At 30.3% G+C, this 20,060-nt stretch overlaps 1 protein-coding gene across 41 annotated transcripts; it reads left to right on the forward strand.

Moving 5' to 3' along the window:
- The first annotated feature begins 7,732 nt into the window (after positions 1-7,732).
- On the forward strand, positions 7,733-11,418 carry LOC105788051 (uncharacterized). 41 transcript variants are annotated; one of them, XR_008192390.1, is made up of 7 exons: positions 7,735-7,959; positions 8,097-8,256; positions 8,536-8,569; positions 9,216-9,312; positions 9,805-9,861; positions 10,091-10,216; positions 11,085-11,418. XR_008192390.1 is itself a non-coding variant. In XM_052625896.1 (6 exons), the coding sequence occupies exons 2-6, from the start codon at positions 8,191-8,193 to the stop codon at positions 11,152-11,154; spliced, it is 378 nt and encodes a 125-aa protein (XP_052481856.1). In that variant the 5' UTR covers positions 7,733-7,959; positions 8,038-8,190; the 3' UTR covers positions 11,155-11,418. The 41 variants fall into 41 exon arrangements, 4 of the variants coding, with proteins under 4 accessions (XP_052481856.1, XP_012470188.2, XP_052481855.1 ...); XR_008192393.1 differs by having other exon boundaries at positions 10,124-10,216; XR_008192392.1 differs by having other exon boundaries at positions 9,805-9,825.
- Positions 11,419-20,060: the final 8,642 nt, after the last annotated feature.

Below are 20,060 nucleotides of genomic sequence, written 5' to 3' on the forward strand. Positions count from 1 at the left end.
ACACAAAAATATATAGACTTTTTTATGCCCTTTTTAACTCAAATTCATGCAGTTTTGTAGTAATTCTTGTTGAAAATATAATATAATTATGGAATAATTAAATTGTACTCAAAGTATTAAAATATTTAATTTTAATTAATTTTATAATAAATTCTCACAAATTTTTATTTATTTTTGACAGATTTGCATAAAGGGTGAAAATTGGCTTGACAAACACTACTAGAAGCTCAAAACCATGAAGCGATTTTTGAAGCACCGAGGCAAATTAATTTTTCAACCTAAGACGGTCCAAATTATGAATATTAATACATAATATAATTAATTTTAATTTGTATCCAATTTATTTTGGGTTAAATAATTATTATTAATTATATTATGGAAAGGAGGACCAATTGTGCTAATACGAAAGACTAACCCAACCGAGCAATTGGGCTGCCCAAACCCGTCCAACATGTTGCCCAATCAGGTTAAATTAGTTTATTTATTTACTTGCAAATCAGCCCTTGAAGTCCCCTTGAAATCGCATTCAAACCCCTTCACTTATTATGCTTTTGTAGATTTGCCCCTAGCTAAATATAGCAAGTTGAAATCTTCAACTTCTGCATTAGTGGTGATACGAACTCGCCTTAGTGATGATTTGAGTCGTAAAAATTTCCCGATCATGAATGGAGTGTGGCTGCAAATTATTTTCTATTTTTAGTAGCCACTCCCACCTATAAATACCCCATTTCACCTATTCATTCAACACACCTCTCATCCCATACATCTCTCTTTCTCTTTCACTCACTTTCTCTCCCTTGTCTCCCATTTTTCCCTTCTACTTTCCATTGCCGATTTATCTCTTGGAAAAGAGCCTTTCAACCACCTTGGGTAGCAGCATTCAAGTGCTTATAGAAGCCTCGGTTCAACAGAACGAGTAGAGAAGGAGGAGCGGAGCAAACTAGTCAAGCTTTGGAGAAACACCAGATTTGATTCTAGTTTCCTATCCTTTAACTTTTATTGTTGTTGTTATGAACATGTATATGAATATTTTTATGTTTTTGTCTAAATTTAATTAAAATGGCTTAAATTTAATTCGTGTTAGGTTATTTGCATTTTGTCTACTTAAGTTATTAAAATCATATGTGTGTTGTTATAGGTCTTGATAAATTTTTGATTAAGTAAAACTATGATAATGTTATATTTGCATTACAATTGTAAGGTAACTAATGAATTAATTATTAATTGTATTGAAATTGTAATTAATTGACACAATACTTAATCAATGCATGTTTAATCTTCTAAGGTAGTGAGGGTTAAATTAGCGATGATATTAAATGGTACACTAGTCTTGCATAACTTGCAAGATTATTGTGATTAAACTGTTTCAATGTAGGAATATATTGTTACTTCACTTAATCTTTTACTTTCTTATTAAAATTGATTAAGTGTTTGAATTGACATAGTAATATGTTCAAGAGATTAGTTAATTATGTAGGTTTGTATGTGCTACGCTAATGATTAAAAAGTTTCCATGAATTTATTCATAACAACATGAACATTGTTTTAGTAATATTAAGTTAAGAAATGCAATTGATCTAACACAAATATGTCATATTGATTAAACTTGTTTTTCAGAAATCATGCATTGGAATATTTTTTACCTTTTAATTTTCTTAGTTAAAATCTAGTTTTATAATACCCTTTTTCAAAACAAACGATTTTCCTTCACCAAAGTGTTTTTAATTGCATTTTATGAATATTTTCTTACACAGTCCCTGTGGGTATGATAACTCGACATTTACTTGTCACTTTATTACTTGTTGCAATTGTGTACACTTGCACATTTCCATCGTTCCAGTGAGTCCCCTTATTAACAGGTTTACCTGCATTATTAGACCCTTCTGCCAGCCTTTTTCTTATTATCCCGTTTACCCTTGTTCTCAGATACTTCATGTTCAATTTGTCACACTATTCGTCGCGCTAATCATTCAAGGAATTCCCCCTGAATGTCTTGGTGAACTTTCTTATTTATTGTCTCGGCAGACTTTCTTGTTTTCCATAATGCATACCTATTCACCATTGGATCATGCCATGGCTTAACCATAGACTTGTGATTTCAGATAATCAATAAACCCCTTTCGAGGTGTTGCCCCTAAGGACCTATATACCATTTACACAGTGTCACCTCGAAAGACTTGTATACCATTTACACATTGTCATCTTAAAGGACCCGCTGATAACCAACGTCGCAGTGTCACTCCATAAAATCAATAGATCATCGTCAGGATGCCGCTCTAGAAAGCTAGTAGATATCATTCCATTCCTTCATTCCGCCAATTATTCCTATCTTCATCTACCCCGTCAAGGTAAGTTCCCTCCATACTCAGCATACAATATAAACATGTATTTCATACAATTCATTGTGCTAGTTACTATAACATACAGTACGCCATTCATCTATTCATCAATTCACAACCATATAACATTCAACAAATAAACTTGCAATAGTATACATTCACAATATTATGTGTATACAGTTTACTCATCCTCCATGTTCATAAACAACCATTGTCTTTGACACAACTTAGAGCAAACATGAATATGGTTCATGCAAGCAACAAAACATCATTGATCACCCAAAAGTTGAGTTTAGAAACTCACCTTACTTCCCTTATCCTAGTTAGCTTAGCTTGTTCAAATGTCAGAGCCTCCTTCGTCCTGGCAACTAAGAATGATAACTATTTTTCGGTTAAATCGAAGGTATTCAAACCTTAATATCTAGGACCCAATTTATAGAAACTTATTAGGAGTCCTTACCCTCCTTCTTTCTCTAATTCACGAGCACAGATGGATAAGAAAGCTTACCAGTTTCTCAATTTCTCTTCTTTCAAACTTCAATTCTTACGACTACTGCTCCATGCAGAACTCTCCTAAATTCTCCTTTTCTTTGAACAACCGAAGAAGATGATGCAGATGAGAAGAAAATTATAAATAAAATTAAAAATAATTCATTTTGCAAGAATATCCCATCTCTTCCAAATAGATAACTCCCTTACACGGTCTCCCAATCTCTAATAGCCTATCACTGGTAATCATTGTGTCCCCCACTTATGGAACCAACCAATTCCATCTCAACCAAACCAGAAATGAAATCTAACTAATTGATCATCAGCCACTAAAATTTCTAAATTTCTCAGTAGGGTCTGCCAACTCATCATCTAATTTAATTCAATCCCAATTCCTTTATCTTCTAGTCCTTAATGAAAACAGGGTGTGACAAATCCACAATTTTGGCTTTTCCCTTATTAGCTCCACTTTGATCCAATTCTTGATCTAGACAAATATTTTATATATCAAATCAATACCAAAAATTTTCACACAATGTCATAAGATGCATGATCCTATGTAAATTTGTTTTTGATTTCTCTCATATTTTACATTTATTAAATTTAGTCGGGATAAGCATAACTTTCGGTTTCTAGTTTCGGATTAAAATGTGATTTCACATATTCTCATTAAAGATCTTATACTTTTATTTATAACATAATTCCATTACTATTTTTACATTTATTTAATTTGGTTCCTAATGTAACAAAGCTAATAAACAAGCTTAACTAACTTTACAAGTTAGTCCTTTTCATAATCTAAACTCAATATTTATCAATTCCAAGCATATTTCATCAATTAATCAAACAATAGAAACTTGATAAAATTTCAACAATTGGCCAAATTGACACATGTGTTAGCTAAATCAAGCTCACATGGTCATAAATCTATAAAAATTGTAAGAAAATTACTTGAATTTCATACCTAGACAAAGGCCGAAAGTCACAAGGGTTTTGGAAGCTTTCATCCAGTTCTTTCTATGGTGGACAATAAGAATGAGGAAGACGATGGTCAAATCCCACTTATTTCTACCTTTTATACTTTGATTAATTATTAATTAACCTAGATTAGTTAACTTGATCATGATTTTATTAACTCAATTTAACATTTAATCATGTCTAATGGAATATACCATCATCATCCACCAACTCCTATTTAGAAATGGCTTAATTACCATTTTGGACTGTTGGTTAATTGTTATTTAGGTCCTTAAACATTTTGTCAATTAAAACTCTATAATGATTGGACTTTTATAATTTAATTCCTAAGCCTTAATTAACTATGTAATTGACAAAATCATTCGACCAATCTTCAATATACTTTTATTTTAACTCAAATATCCATATTTTATATTTATGGACTCAATTTATGAAAATATAATTAAAACCGTATTTTTCGGTATCATTGAAAATCGAGTTGTTACAATTATAGAGAATGTTGAGTGTATATATTTTTCTAATGATTGGATTGTTGTTGTTGTTTTTTTATTTCAATGAACATTTTTTATTAAAGCATATGGAATTCATTTTTGAATATTTCAAAGTTGCCTTCCATAATTCCATTATCTTCTCTTCACAAATGCTCTATCAACCACTAGATTTCTCATCAAAAGCTCTAATTTGTTGCATATCAAACACTAACAGAAAGTAACTCCATTCAAATGAATTATATCTTGGAATTTCTTTTAATACTAGATGCAACCACTACAAATAATTTTTCATATATTGACGATTCAAAAATTGTTACTAAAAACTAAAATTTAGTCGATATAAGCCTGAAAACCCTATACAAATGCCCAAAAGGGTTATTTCGATGGAAAAATCACCATTAGTACATGTAACATCGATATAAACTTTTGTCGACGGAAAATGAGACCGTTGAAATATGTCCAAAAGCCTATACCAACGATCAGGTGCCGCTAAAGTAGTCACTATCAATATAAGTGCCATCTACAAAAGTAAATTCACTAATATTTGTATCGTAGATCATGTGCATTGGTAAAAGGTCATATAAATTTCCAATTATATCCTTAAAGCTATAGCGACACTTCCATTTAAGTAAAATTTCAATTATATCCTTAAACCTATAGCGACATTTGAACTGTGGATAAAGGGTCTTATGAATACAAATATACTAGTGAAAACAAATTATCAAGATAAGATCCAATTACTAGTATTTTAATTTATTTCTAATCTTAATTAAACAATAAAATAAAAAATAGCCCAACCTATAATTTAAACATAATCCAAATAAAATTCATCTAATCCAAATATTTAATACAAATATAATTTAAAATGAATTAATAGAATAAAAATTAAGTAAATGAAAAGACTAAATTTAAAATACAACATCTTAACCTACAAAAATTAGGCTACGACCTACAAGAATATGTATTTGGATAATACAAAATAATCAAGACATGCTAAATAAGATAATTGCAACAATATCATTGTTAATGGAATCAAGTTTTAAGCTAAGTTTCTTTCCTTCTCCATCCAATTGTTCAACATCACTTCTGATAAGTTGTTCTCAGCAAATCTAAATTAACATGAGAAGTCAAAGATGAACTAAACTACCAAAACCAGTAAATATATATATATATGAATGCTACTTAGATACATTTAAGCTTAATAAATGGATTTATTTAGAAAAGAGAGATATTGTCAGACTCAAAACCATACAACTGCTAGCAGGAGACATTAAACTCGGCTAAACAAAGCCTTATATCCTAGTTTTTTCAGGCATAAATTAAATACAATCATTTTTTTTCATGACTATATTGATTTTGAACTAAAAGCTTGATTTATAACAAATAATTTGATTATATGATTTATTTGAACCACCACCTCTTATATATTACCATATGCAGCAAAGAGGAGCTAAAGAGGAAAAAAGGGAATGAATTACCACTACACCAAAATAGACTTTTAGCGGCGTTTTTAGTGGCGTTTGAATAAAAAACGCCGCTAAAAATCAATCATTAGCGGCGCTATCTAAAAAACGCCGCTAAAGATCGAGTATTAGCGGCGCTTTTCTAAAAACGCCGCTAAAAATGAGCATTAGCGGCGTTTTACAAAAAGCGCCGCAAAAACCTAAACCTAACGTCATCGTTTTCGTGAGTTTTTAGGGATTTAGCGGCGTTTTTTAAGAAGCGCCGCTAATGCTCTAGTCTTTAGCGGCGTTTTTGATGAAGCGCCACTAATGCTCTGGTCTTTAGCGGCGTTTTTTAAGAAGCGCCACTAAAAGCCTTTTATCTTAATTGGTTTATTTATATTAAATGAAATTCAATTTATTTCTAATTGAATATTTAAAATCTTCAGAAAAAATAATGACAGGTAGAAATAATTTGAAATAAAACACATGGAAAAATTAAAATACTATTATTTAAAATAATTTTAAAGTTTTTTGGGTACATGATTACTAATTATTTTTTAGTTTATATATTAAAAATTTTCTTATATAATCGTAAAAGAAATAGTATTAATTTTAAAATATTGAATTAATTATCACTATAATTTAGGGTTTTTAGTTTACGGAGTATGGGTTTAGAGATTATGGTTTAAGGGTTGGGATTTAAGGTTTAGGGGTTAGAGGGTTAAGGGTTTAGGGGTTAGACGTGTTAGGGGTTAAAAGTTAGGGATTTGGGGGTCTGGTTAGGGTTTTGGGTTTAGATTAATTATTTTTTTAATTTATATTTTAAATATGTTCTTATATAATTGTAAAAGAGATAATAATAAATTTGTTTAGGGTTTTTAGTTTAGGTTATATGATTAATTTAATATTTAAGGCCGATTTAGGAGTTTATATTTTAAGGTTTAGGGAGTATGGATTTAGGGATTATGGATTAGCGATTATGGTTTAAGGGTTGTGATTTAAGGTTTAGGGGTTAGGGGTTTAGGGATTAGATGTTAGGGTTTAAGAGTTAGAGATTTAAGGTTTAGGGATTCAGGGGTCAGGTTAAGGTTTTGAGTTTAGATTATTTATTTTTTAATTTATATTTTAAATATGTTCTTATATAATTGTAAAAGATCGAGATAATAATAAATCAAATATATTGAAATTATGAGTATATAGTTTAAATTATTTAAGAGATATATAATAGATAGACTTTATATGTATTGAATGGTTAATTTAGGGTTTAAGGTTAAGGTTTACTTGAGATTTGTTAAATGATAAAATTTTATACAATTAATTAATGCTTTTATATTTAAAAAATTAATCTAAACCATTTGATATATTTAAATATTAGTTTAAATAGAATTAATAAATAAGTTAAAAAAAGTAATAGATTGATTTGGATATTTAGGTATAATTATTTATTTTGGAGAGGACCAAATTATAAGAAAAATACAAAATAAAATGAAATAAAATGATATGGATATATAGTTAATTATTTAATTTGGATAATTCTAACTTAATAATTAATTACAACCATTTTATTATTTGTTTTCTTATTAAAATATACAATATTTATTTTGAGAGTACTTGGTTTTTTATTTTTATAAAAATTAATTTATAAAAAATAAAAAATTTTAGCATAACAAAACAAGGCATTTTATTCAAAATAATATAATTTTTTATGCATTTTTCATAATAAGCAATAGCGCAAAAAATAAATCAATTTATAAAAATAAAATATAAAATTTTCAGCATAGTAAAATGGGAATGAAATAATTTTTTGCGGCGTTTATTAGAAAAACGCCGCAAAAGGTAATCAATAGTAAAATATGTGTTAAAATTTTTCAAAACGCTACAGTTTTATTAAATGGATTTAATTTTTTAGTGACATTTATGCTAAAAACGCCACAAAATCATAATGAATTATACTGACTTGTTTGACCCTATATAACCTCAGCTTGATATTTCAACAAAAATAATTAATATTAAACCAACAAAAGAAATCACTAGAAGCCTAAAGAAAAGGGGGGGAAGATGAGGCCGATGCCGATGGAATTCGTGGCGGACCCAGACGACCAAGGTTCAGCCATGGAAGTCGACGATGTTGACACACCGGAGATCTTCGGCGAAGGCGTCGTCGCTTCCGACAATTTTGATGACTCCGATATCGACTAAAAAAACAAAGAAGAATCGGTACTCATCTATCCTTTTTTCCCCTTCTTACTTTCGCTTTTTAGGGTCTGAAATTTCTTAAAACTTTGTTCAATTTAGTTGAATCTGAACTGCACTATGGATGCTTATCTGTATGCAAATCCTGTGAATCGTCACAGGTCCTCGGGTTCAACTACATAATACAAATTCCACCTCTGAACTTCATTTTTCCTTCAAAATAAAGCTTCGATTTGATCTCTTTTAGTGAGACAAATGGCTGAAAATCTTATGCATGCTTTACAATATAACAGCTATGGTGGAGGCGTTGTTGCTTTGAAGGTAAAAATCACCTGTTTTGCTTTTCTTTTTCTTTTTTTGTACTGTTTATCTTCATAATCTGCTGCTGAAAATCTTATGCATGATTTATTTTGCTTTTCTTTTTCTTTTTTTGTACTATTTTTCTTCATATCATTTTGTACTGTTTTGCTGAGAAGGAGAGGTTGATACTTTACAGTGAAGTGTTTAAATTTTTTATATGGACCTGCTTGACATAAACTTGAAAAAATAATGGGCAGGGACTTGATTTTATAACGCTGTGAATTTTTGTGCTTTTTACAGCATGTTGAAGTTCCGATCCCAACTCCAAATAAAGGTGAAATTTTGCTTAAACTGGATTGTAGACTGGTTTGTAGACTCTTACATAATTTAACCAACAAAATAATAGACTGGTTTGTAGATCTCTTAATTCAAAATGGATAGCCTTTCAATTGCTTCTGTTCTGTTTCTACTTATTGTTTTAAGCTGGAAAGGTTGGTTTTCTTTTTAAAGGAAAGTTGATTCTCCCTTACTTCTTAGATTTCCAGAACTGTGCTGTGTTCTGTTTCTTTATGTGTGTTTGGTTTATTAAAAAATCTGGTTTTTTTGGGTTTTCAATTTTACTGATGTAAAATAAAGATTCCTCAAATTATTGCTTGTCATTTTTTTTTTTTTTCTTTTTTTTTTCATACTGGGTATTCAACTTTAATAATAAAAGAATGGAATTTAAGGGTACTCAAGAGAAGATTTTAAGTTTCGTTCTTGGGAATTTTGACTCTTTTATTTTTTCTTTTGTCCTTTTGTTTTCTCATGTGTTCTCTGAAAATTTGAATTTCTGTCTGAATTATAGTTGAAACCGTTTACTTCTGCATTTAAAATGGTTTCTACTTTAATAATACTGAAAATTAATAATTTTATTAGACGATTTAAAATATGTAGTGTCGGGTTTTCTAGATTATTGATTGTTGTATGTTTGTCGGCAGACTGGTCAAGCTATGGCAAGTGCTCTCAATGTTGTACAAACATCTCATTCAGTATGGGGATTTAATGCTTCTAATGAAACATGCTGAACTGCAACAAGTGTGTGCTTCTCTTGGTGGTTTTTTTACTACGTTTTAAGTGATAAAACTTATGTTAACTTTGTGAGGAATCGGGTCTCGTAACACGTGATTCATCTGAATATCTATTTGTTTTAGTGTTAATAATTCTTTTAACATTTTAACTTATCATAGATGCTATGTTTTGATTTAGCATTCTTGTTTATCATGTAAAGAAATTGTTTGGAATTTTAATAGCAAAAATTGGAATTTTTTTTATTGTTGTCTATGTTTTACTTGTGAATTGTGATTGCAATGGTTTACCTTCCTTTGGTGTAAAATCTACTTGGCCAATTGGAATGTTCAATGATTTATTTAGCCCTTGTACTCAGCAATATTACTTCTAATTGTACTGCAACACATCTATATGCCCATTTCTTACCTGTAATCATGTTGCATATGCTTTGGCTTTTTAAATCGTGAATCGTGATTAATGAAAATGAGATGGATAGCTGATGCCTTTCCTGATTTTCAGGTTTGACAAGGAACTGAACAAGTAAGTTGCTATTAAAGTTATTGATTTAGAAGAATCGTAAGTGGATACCTTTGTTATATTTTCTTTGATTTATTCCTCATTAAAGTGTCTTGTAGCAGGTGCTTGCTATGAGCAGCAAAGTATGAATGAATGTGATTATCAACTTTACAAATATACATAGTAAAGTTTAAAGTATGAATCGAATTGCTATGAGCAGCAAATTAAGCGATAAAACAAAGTCACACCAAATTGCTATGAGCAGCAAAGAAAATTTTTTTAATTGCAGAAAACCAACTTCCCTTCTTTCCCATACTGCCAGAAAATTTAGGGACCGCACGACTTGTGGTTGATTTCGATAGGTGGTGGACTGGTGAGGAATCTGTGAATGTTCTCTTAGAAGCCGCAGGCCAAGGTAAAGTCTTCCCTTTCCAAATTCGGAACTTAATTTATTTATTTTTATTATTTTAGAATTTTTATATTTATAATTTTTTTTCCTTATCCTAAAAAATGTTTTTTTTCTTGAAAATCACAAATTAATTTTATTAATTTAAGACAATCTAATAAGTTTATATTTGAATTTTTTAGACAACCGTATTTTCTTTTTCTATTTCCCACACTTGGGTATGATAATGGTAGCATTGGAGTTGAGGTTCTCACACCGAAAAAGGTGAATAAAATCACAAGTTTCCCTCTCATTATCATTTCCCTAAAATGAAATCATTTTGACTTCTTTTTATGCAAGACTTTCGTGATACAATCCCATTTATCATTCATACATACCTACGTGTATATATATATTAGATTATATACATGCACGACATGAATGAAATTGATATAATAATTAAATATGGTAATACTTGAGTTATTAAAAACTATAATATTTTGAGTTTGAGTCCTATAAATATATTTTGAGAAATTATTTAGTCAATTGCTGGTGGAGTTTTTACAGCGTTGAAATACTATCATGTGTCCTAAAAAAAATTAAACATAAATTAAAACAAGCATGTGCCATGAACTAAATCTTTGTTTTGAGCAGGTAAGTCCATGGAACAATTTTTTATCCTTGTAGTTCATGTTTTATTTTGATTTTTCTGTGATTAAACTCTAGTACTCAGGGCAGTAGTTGTTGAGATGTAAAATCTGTTGTCTATCTGCCTAAATATATGACAAAAGGTAGAAGTACATATTGGAGATACTCTCACATGCACATTCATTCGTTTGAAACACGATATCTAGTTATTTGTCTTTGAACTGAGTTGGATTTTTCCATGCTTATGTAGGAACACATGCACTATGCCCTATTTTCATTTAAGGACCGCCAAGGAAATTCTGAAACTGAAAGCTTATTGATCGGATGTGTATGTCGGCTTTCATCAATTACTTTCGAAGGCCTTACTAGGAATTGAAGTGGTGTGCAAAGAGATTGCTTCTTCCGATCTGATTTTTTGATATAAATACTGGACAAAGTATGGATATTTTACTGCTGTTAGTAAAATAGGATTCTCTTCTTAGGATCTTAGTTTCTTCACTTGTATTAGACTCAACAATGGCTTGAATTGCATCGGTGTTGATTTTACCAAAATTTCGAGGTTTATAATTTTTAATTTTTATTAATTATTTATGTTTTCTCACTTTTATTAATTTTTATTATTATTTAAACTTTCTTTATTTGCCTTCTTTTATCATTTTCATAGAAAATTTAATTTAAATAATATTTTTTTATTTATCCTTAATATATTTAAAGTTCAAATTTAAAAAGTAAAACATAATATAATATTTATCATAAAAATAAATATTATTTGATTAAAATAATTTTTTTGCATGATATGTTTTTAGCGGCATTTTTGCGAGAAGCGTCGCTAAAGGTTTGTTCTATAGCGGCGTTTGAGATAAAAAGCGTCGCTAAAGATCATGGTCTTTAGCGGCGTTTGTGGTAAAAGCGCCGCTAAAGACCATGTTCTTTAGCGGTGTTTGTGGGAAAAGAGCCGCTAAAGACCATGTTCTTTAGCGACGTTTGTGGGAAAAGCGCCGCTAAAGAACATGGTTTTTAGCGCCGTTTGTCGGAAAAGCGCCGCTAAAGAACATGGTCTTTAGAGGAGTTTGTGGGAGAAGCGCCGCTAAAGGTCATGGTCTTTAGTGGCGTTTATTTCCAAAAACGCCGCAAAAGTTAGCGACGTGTTCAATAGCGGCATTTTTTGCGGCGCTTAGCGCCGCTAAAGGCCTAAAAAAGCGCCGCTAAAAGTCTATTTTGGTGTAGTGTACCAGCTTTATACGATCTGATACTTCAACAGAACTATCCATGGCATCTTCCTCAACTCTTTTCTTTTCAAGAAATATGTTATGTAACAAAAACCAAGAATCAATAGATAATATTTGCAAAACACATGACTTGAGAGCTAATCACAACCTGATGCTAATCTCATTATCTTTCACAAAATCATTCATTGTTAAATCATTCATAAAATAATTATACCTCATGTTTAATCAAATCGAGTATTAATAAAAGACAAAATTAAATTTTTGAAGGGCAGGCTTTAAGATTTTGCTGCTTCTTCAGTTTTCATTTTTATTTTTGTTCATTGATTTCTTAGCCGGCATGCAACCCAAAGCGTACAAGATTGATAATATTCCATGTGTTGTGATTTCCATTTACACAGCACTATGGATAGAATTTGAATTATTGGTGAGGGAGGTCCTAGTTGTATATAATCATTCAATTAAGAGCCAAAGTTCTCATCCATAACCACAAGGAGTAGGGCCCTCGCGGAATTTACTTAAATGAAGGAAGGGTTTGTGATTAAAAATATGGCAACGCAAATTAATATAATATAATATAAGATGAAGTTAAGGGTTTTAGACGTTGGAATCAACCCGAATACCATCCACAGAAATCACATGTCCCAAAAATCCAACCTTAGGTAACTAGAACTCACATTTACTGGATTTAGCATAAAGTTGTTTTTCACACAGAGTTTGTAACACTACTCTCAAATGTTGGTCATGCTCAACTTTATTTTTCAAGTAAATTAAAATGTCGTCAATAAACACAACTATGAACCAATCTAAATGTGGCTGAAACACTATATTCATTAGATCCATGAATGTAGCAGGAGCATTCGTCAAATCGAACAGCATAACAAGAAATTCATAATGGTCGTAACGAGTTCTGAACGTTGTTTTTGACACATTCAGTTCTTTGACTTGCAACTGATAATATCTCGATCACAGGTCGATTCTCGAAAACACAATGGCCCCTTTCAATTGGTCAAAAAAGTCATCCATTCGAGATAACATATGTTTATTCTTTACAGTCGCCTTATTCAACTGCCGGTAACCGATACATAATCTCGAAGTGTCGTCTTTCTTTTTCACGAATAACATTGGAGTACCCCACGGTGATACACTTGGTCTAATGAATCTATGATCTATTAATTCCTACAATTGTGCTTTCAATTCTTTAAGTTTTTAGGTGTCATTCTGTACGACGCAATAAATATCAGAGCAGTCCCTGGTACAAGATCAATCCCAAACTCGACTTCCCTTTCTGGCAGTAACCTGGGTAATTCTTCTAGAAAAACATCGGCAAACTCATGCACTGTTGGAACTTGATCTAACTTCAATTCAGAGGCTTGAGCTCTAAAATATGTGTCAGATAAGCTTCAACACCTTTCCGGATCAACTTCTAAGCAGTCAAAGCTGATACAATACTAGTGGCACAGTCGGATCTATCAATTTCAACACTAATCAAATCACCACTTGGACATTTCAAAACAATTTGCTTCTGTTTGCAATTGACAACTACATCATGAACTGTTACCCAATCCATACCCAGAATGGTATCGAATTCATTAAACGACAACAATATTATATAAATAGGAAATTTGTAACCCCAAATTTTCAATGGCCAGTTTTTATAGGCTTTATTAACTATCACACTCTAACTTATCAGATTTGACACCCTAATATCAAATTCAGTCAACTCTATTGGTAAATTCTTTTTTCTTTTTACTAAAGTTGTGTATATATAAGAATGTGTTAACCCAAGTTCAATCAATGCATAAACAGTAACACTAAAAAGAGTAAAAGTACCAACGATAACGTTGGCTGCTATAGCCTCCTCTCTAGTAGGGATCATATAAGCTCTAGCTGGTGCTTGACCTTATGATCTAATAGTCGTATCGCATGCCTCACTCCGGCTAGCTCTAGGAGTATTCCCAAGTCTCGGTCTTCTACCCTTCTAAGAAACAGTTGCTGGTCTAGTAGTATGTTTTGAACCTAATTCAGCCTTATTCGGACAATCCCTTAAGAAATGTTCAAGCGAACCACATCGAAAATAGGCTCCCTTTTTTTATCTACAAACACCAAAATGATTTTTGCCACAATGATCACAAACAGGTGTGTCTGTATTCCGCATGCTACCAGCACTCGCTACTAAAGTAGCCTAAGTCTTTGAAGGAGTTTGTCGAAATGTACTCTTTCTCATATTCCCAATAGAAGGAATAGACTGGCTCTTGAAATCTCTTGGTTCCTTAAGCGAAGGATTCGAAAAAATTTTGGACATGCTTCGCTTGCTCGAACTTTCATTTTTAGCTTTTGCTCATTTCTTTTCACTCCAAATCGCATCCATTTTCTGAGCACGCTCAGATAACACTAAAAACTCTTTAATATCAAGTGCTCCCAACATTGCTTAAATATTCTCATTTAAACCCCACTCAAATTGGGTACACATTTCAACCTTTGAAGTTAATTTTTCTTGGGAATATTTACTCAAATTACCAAATTTACGTTTGTACTCAACAACCGACATAGTTCCCTATTTCAGGTCTATAAATTCTCATTTTTTGCCCTTTAAATACATTTTTCTGATATATCTCTTCCTAAAATTAGTCTGAAAGAATTTTCATATTACTCAACCTCTCGGAACCACTAATGTTAAAGTAACCCACCACTGATAAGCATCTTTTTTGAACAGTGATACAACACACTTTAAATTATCTTCAGGTGAGTAGTTTATTTAATTGAAAACATGCTGAGTATTTTCTAACCAATATTCGACTTTTGCAAGATCACCATTATAAAATCCTCAGAATTCAACTCCGCATTTAAGAATTTTATCTGTAGTAGGTCAGTTAACAGTTACCTGATTTAAGTTTTGAGGACGAACAGGTACCAGGGAAAGTACAGAATGGGGCAGAGTTTGTGAAACCATCGGATTAACTTGCATAAATTGAGTAAACCATTCATTCATCATTTGGAAGAAGGAACCACAGTCCTCACTTTCAGGTAATTAAGATATAGGTAAACTCTAACTTACTCCCTGTTCGGAAGCCGGAATGTTACTTTCCACTTCATCATTTACGGTACAATTAGGTTTGGCCGACATCATAAATTTATAAGAAAAACATAGTCAAATCGAATCAGAAGCATCACACAAAATATAGGTTATTGTGGCATGTATTTCTAGACTCAATACATGCTACATTCAGTTTTAGAATCAACTAAATCATAGCTTTGATACCAATAAATGTAACACTCTATACCCGATCCAGTTGCTGGACCCAAGCTACAAGATGCTACAACAGTAAACTAAAACATTCATATGTAATTTACTCAATAACATTTGTTAAATCAATAATACAAGTTAAGTTTATGTTTAACATGCATTACAAACAAAACTGAGTCTTAATCGAGCTTATGAAAGCCCTTAAACTGGCTCGGGACCAAATCATGACTATTTTGAAACTTTTACAAAAAGATAGGTAAAAAGGTAAAACAGGGGTCACACAACTGTATGGCCTGGTTGTGTAACCCTAGATTACACAACATTAGTTTGTTACATGGTTTAGAAACAAGGTTGTGTGATATTGCACCACACGGCCTCATCCTGTCACACGTCCTGACCACATGGTAGTATGACCCCTGTTTTACCTTTTTACCTATCTTTTTGTAAAAGTTTCAAAATGGTTCCGATTTGGTTTCGAGCCAGTTTAAAGGCTTTCGTAAGCTTGATTGAGACTTAGTTTTGTTTGTAATGCATGTTAAACATAGACTTAACTTGTATTTATTGATTTAACAAATATTATTGAGTAAATTACATATGAATGCTTCGGTTTACTATTGTAGCATCTTGTAACTTGGGTCCAGCGATTGGACCAAGTATGGGGTGTTACAAGCTATTTATTTTTTAACTTATCTTTTTCATATAATGCTACATTTTCCAAGTGGAATTGATGATCTTGAAAAAAAAATCCATGTATTAAATTTCCATTGGTTGGTTTAACATTTACTGAGGGTCTTAACTTCAAGTAATATAATAATACACAGATTGATAGTTTAAGTACCACATTGAACATTTTTAAATTATAAGTATTACATTAGACGTTTTATGAAAGTACAGGTACCGAATAATACTCAAATTGATAGTTTAGGTATCACATTAGACATTTTTAAAGTACAAGTACCACATTAGACATTTTATGAAAGTACAAGTACCAAATAATACACAATTTGATTAGTTCAGGTTAGAGGTGTTCATGGGCCGAAGCGGCCCTCTACCTACCCTAGCCCAATGGCCCGCCAAATATGGGAGGGTTTGGGTAAAATATAGGCTCAAATATGGGCTTGGGCAAAAAATTTCTACTGCTTAGAAAATGAGTCTGCCTCGGGCACCACTTTTTTGCCCTACCACCAAATATAATAAATATATATTTTTTATTTTTAAAAATATTTTAAAATACTTTTTTTATTTTTAAAATATTTTTAAAATACTTTTTTTAATTTTCTAAAATTTTTTTTGGTGTTTATTTAAAAATGGGTCAGGTTTGCCTGCCCAGTGCTTAGAATTTTCCTCTAGTGGGCTGGACAAAATTCCAGGCCCATATTTCGGGCCGGGCTAGGCCTGGGCCTATGACTCGGGCCGAAATTTTTTTATTGGCCCGGCCCGAACTCGGCCCGACCCGGCCCATGAACACCTCTAGTTCAGGTACCACATTGGACATTTTTAAAGTACAAGTAGCACATCAGACATTTTATGAAAGTACAGGTACCAAATAATATACAAATTAACAGTTCAAGTATCACATTAGACATTTTTAAAGTACAAGTACATTATCCAAATATTTTATTAGGGTAGGGTGTGAAGAAGGCCTGACCTGTTTCACTGATTAGTCTCACCTTTTGGTGCCCATTATTTTGAAGTTTAAGTAAAACAACCACCATTCTTTATTATTACAAACTTTTAATGTCACATGCGTTGCATGTGAGTTTACGTGTATTTTTTAACTATTATAAGTTTAATTACATTAATTAATATAAAACAATATTTTTTTATTTGAAATATTGAATATAATTAAAATGTATTAACTTATCAACTCAAACATTATAATAGAAATTTTCCAAATCATAATTAAAGCATTTTTAACATAAATTATAGTTTTACTTTATGCAATTAATGCAAAATAACATTATTCAAACTATTGTTGATTAACATAATTAACTCTAATATATTAACTAAGTGATAATTAAGGTACTTAAAATTCTATTTAAAGAATAACTCTAATTTATATAAATAAAATTAGCACAACTTTTACATAAAAATTTTAACTAATAATTGTAATTTAAATTATAATTAGGACAACTTTTTTTGTTTACATTTTATACTTAGAGTTTTATTTAAGTAATAACTCAATTTTAAAATTAATACAATATTTTTAACTAATAAATATAAATTAAATTATAATATTTTTAAATGTGTAATAATTATCACAACTTCTATTTAATTATAATTATGACAACTTCTATTTTACTTCAAAATGTGAATTTGGTAATATGATAGAAAATAAAAGTATTCTCGTTAACTCAAGAGTTTTTCAAAATCGTGATTTTTATTATTATTATTATTATTATTATTATTATTATTATTATTATTATTATGCTTAAGGTGTAAAAAAAACCTTAAAAAGCAATTAAGCCCCTGCTTTTTTTTTTGCACTAAATTGAGTACTTGAACTTTCAAAATGCATCAAAAAGGCTCTCAAACTTAAAAAAAAAAAAATTAAGCCTCTACTTTATTTTTACACTCAATTGGATACTTGAACTATAAAATGCATCAAAAAGGCTCTTTGACCATTAACTTTAATAGTTGACCTTCAAAGTTAACTGTCCCTAATTTTTCAGTTAAAGCCACCCCATATCACAACCATGGCGTGACATGTGGCAAAAAAATAAAAATCAATAAATGTTATAAAAATTATTAAATTTTAATTAAAAATATAAAATATTAAAATTTATTAAAATTAGAAATTTTTTTAAAATTGTAAATTTTTTATAAAATATTGTAAAATTTAATAAAAATCATAAAAATTATAAAATGCATTAAAAGGCCCTTTAACCATTAAATTTAATCGTTGATCAATAAAGTTAATGACCCCAGCTTTTTTTCAATTAAAGCCATAATATTCCGCAATATAGTGTGATATGTGGCGAAAAATGATAAAAAAATACAAGTCAATAAAAGTTATAGAAATATTATAAAATGCTTCTTTTAGTACGATAATTTTTATAATTTTTTTACAAATTTTATATTTCTTTGCATTTTAATAATTTTATTATTACTTTATAAATTTTATAATTTTTCCATATTTCTAAATATTTTATAAATTTTCTTTTATGATTTTTAGAAAAATTACAATTTGTTATAATTTTTTTACAATTTTATAATTTTTCTAGTTTTAATAAATTCTAAATCTATTTTTATATTTTTATTAAAATTTAATCATTTTATAACTTTTATTGATTTTTATTTTTTATCATTTTACCACATGTCACGCTGTGGTTATGACACGTGGTGACTTTAATTAAAAAAAATTTAGGGGTGATTTAAGTACCCAATTGAGGAGAAAAAAAGCAGGGAATTAATTACTTTTTGAAAAAGTTTGAAGGCCTTTTGATGCATTTCAAAAGTCCAAGTACCCAATTGGATGCAAAAAAAAAGTGGGGGATTAAGTGATTTTTTTGTTTTGAAAAATTTTTAGGACCTTTTTGATGTATTGTGAAAATTCAAGTACCCAAGTGAATGCAAAAAGAAGGGGGTTTAATTACTTATTTTGAAAAAGTTTAAGGGCTTTTTACACCCTTAAACCTTATTATTATTAGGATAAACTACAAAAATAGTCACTTTTATTTGCCTCAAGTTACATTTTAGTCACTTATGTTTGAAATGCTACGTTTTAGTCACTTACATTATCATGTTGTAACATTTTAGTCATTGAGCCGTTAATTACCATTAATGGTGTAACTATAAGCTGACGTGGCACGTTAAATCATCATTTCAAACAAAAATTTTAGGTTAAATTCTATAATTGGTCCCTAAATTTTTTCATTTTGAGCAACTTAACTTTTTCCTTTTATGTTCTTTTAACTTTCTTTTTTTCATTCTCTTCTGCTTCTCCCTCTATTTTCCTCCATTCTTCATTTCTCTTAACGTAGTTTTTCTATGTTTTCCTTGCCTAACTCGAAAAAAATTAAATTGTTCAAAAAAAATAAAAGTATAGGGACTAGTTTTGACAAATGACAAACATAGAAAAACTACATTCAAATAAATGGAGAAGGGAGGAAAACAGAGGAAGAAGCAGAAGAGAATGAAAAACAAAAAGGAAAGTTAAAAGAACATAAAAGAAAAAAATTTAAATTGCTTAAAACGAAAAAATATGGGGACCTATTGTATAAATTAACCTAAAATTTTTATTTGAAATGATGATTTAACATGCCACGTTAGCTTATTGTTATACAGTTAACTGCAATTAATGACTCAGTGACTAAAATGTTACAACACGATAACGTAAGTAACTAAAATGTAACATTTCAAACGAATGTGACTAATATATAACTTGAAATAAACAAAAGTGATTATTTTAATAGTTTACCATTATTATTATCATCTAATGAATATAACCTTTCTTTTACTTAGTAGACAAACTACGGAGGGCTGGGATAGCATCACCGAAAATTATATCTCTTTCGTTTACATGAGATCTAGATAACGCACGTGAAGACTTTAGTAGAATTTCTCAACTTAAACATTATAACTGTATAAAAACATATTTATTTTATCAAATATGGAGATTTCTAAAATAAACAGCTAAGTGATAGCATGCTTGTAATTTTGGCACAATGGCAACAGTCTTTCTTTCCTTTTATTCTTTTTCTTAGGAGTGGGGAAATAATTTTTTATTTATTATAAATCATATAGTCTAAGC

Source organism: Gossypium raimondii, chromosome 2 (genome assembly GCF_025698545.1).
Source record: "Gossypium raimondii isolate GPD5lz chromosome 2, ASM2569854v1, whole genome shotgun sequence".
Lineage (NCBI taxonomy): Eukaryota > Viridiplantae > Streptophyta > Magnoliopsida > Malvales > Malvaceae > Gossypium > Gossypium raimondii.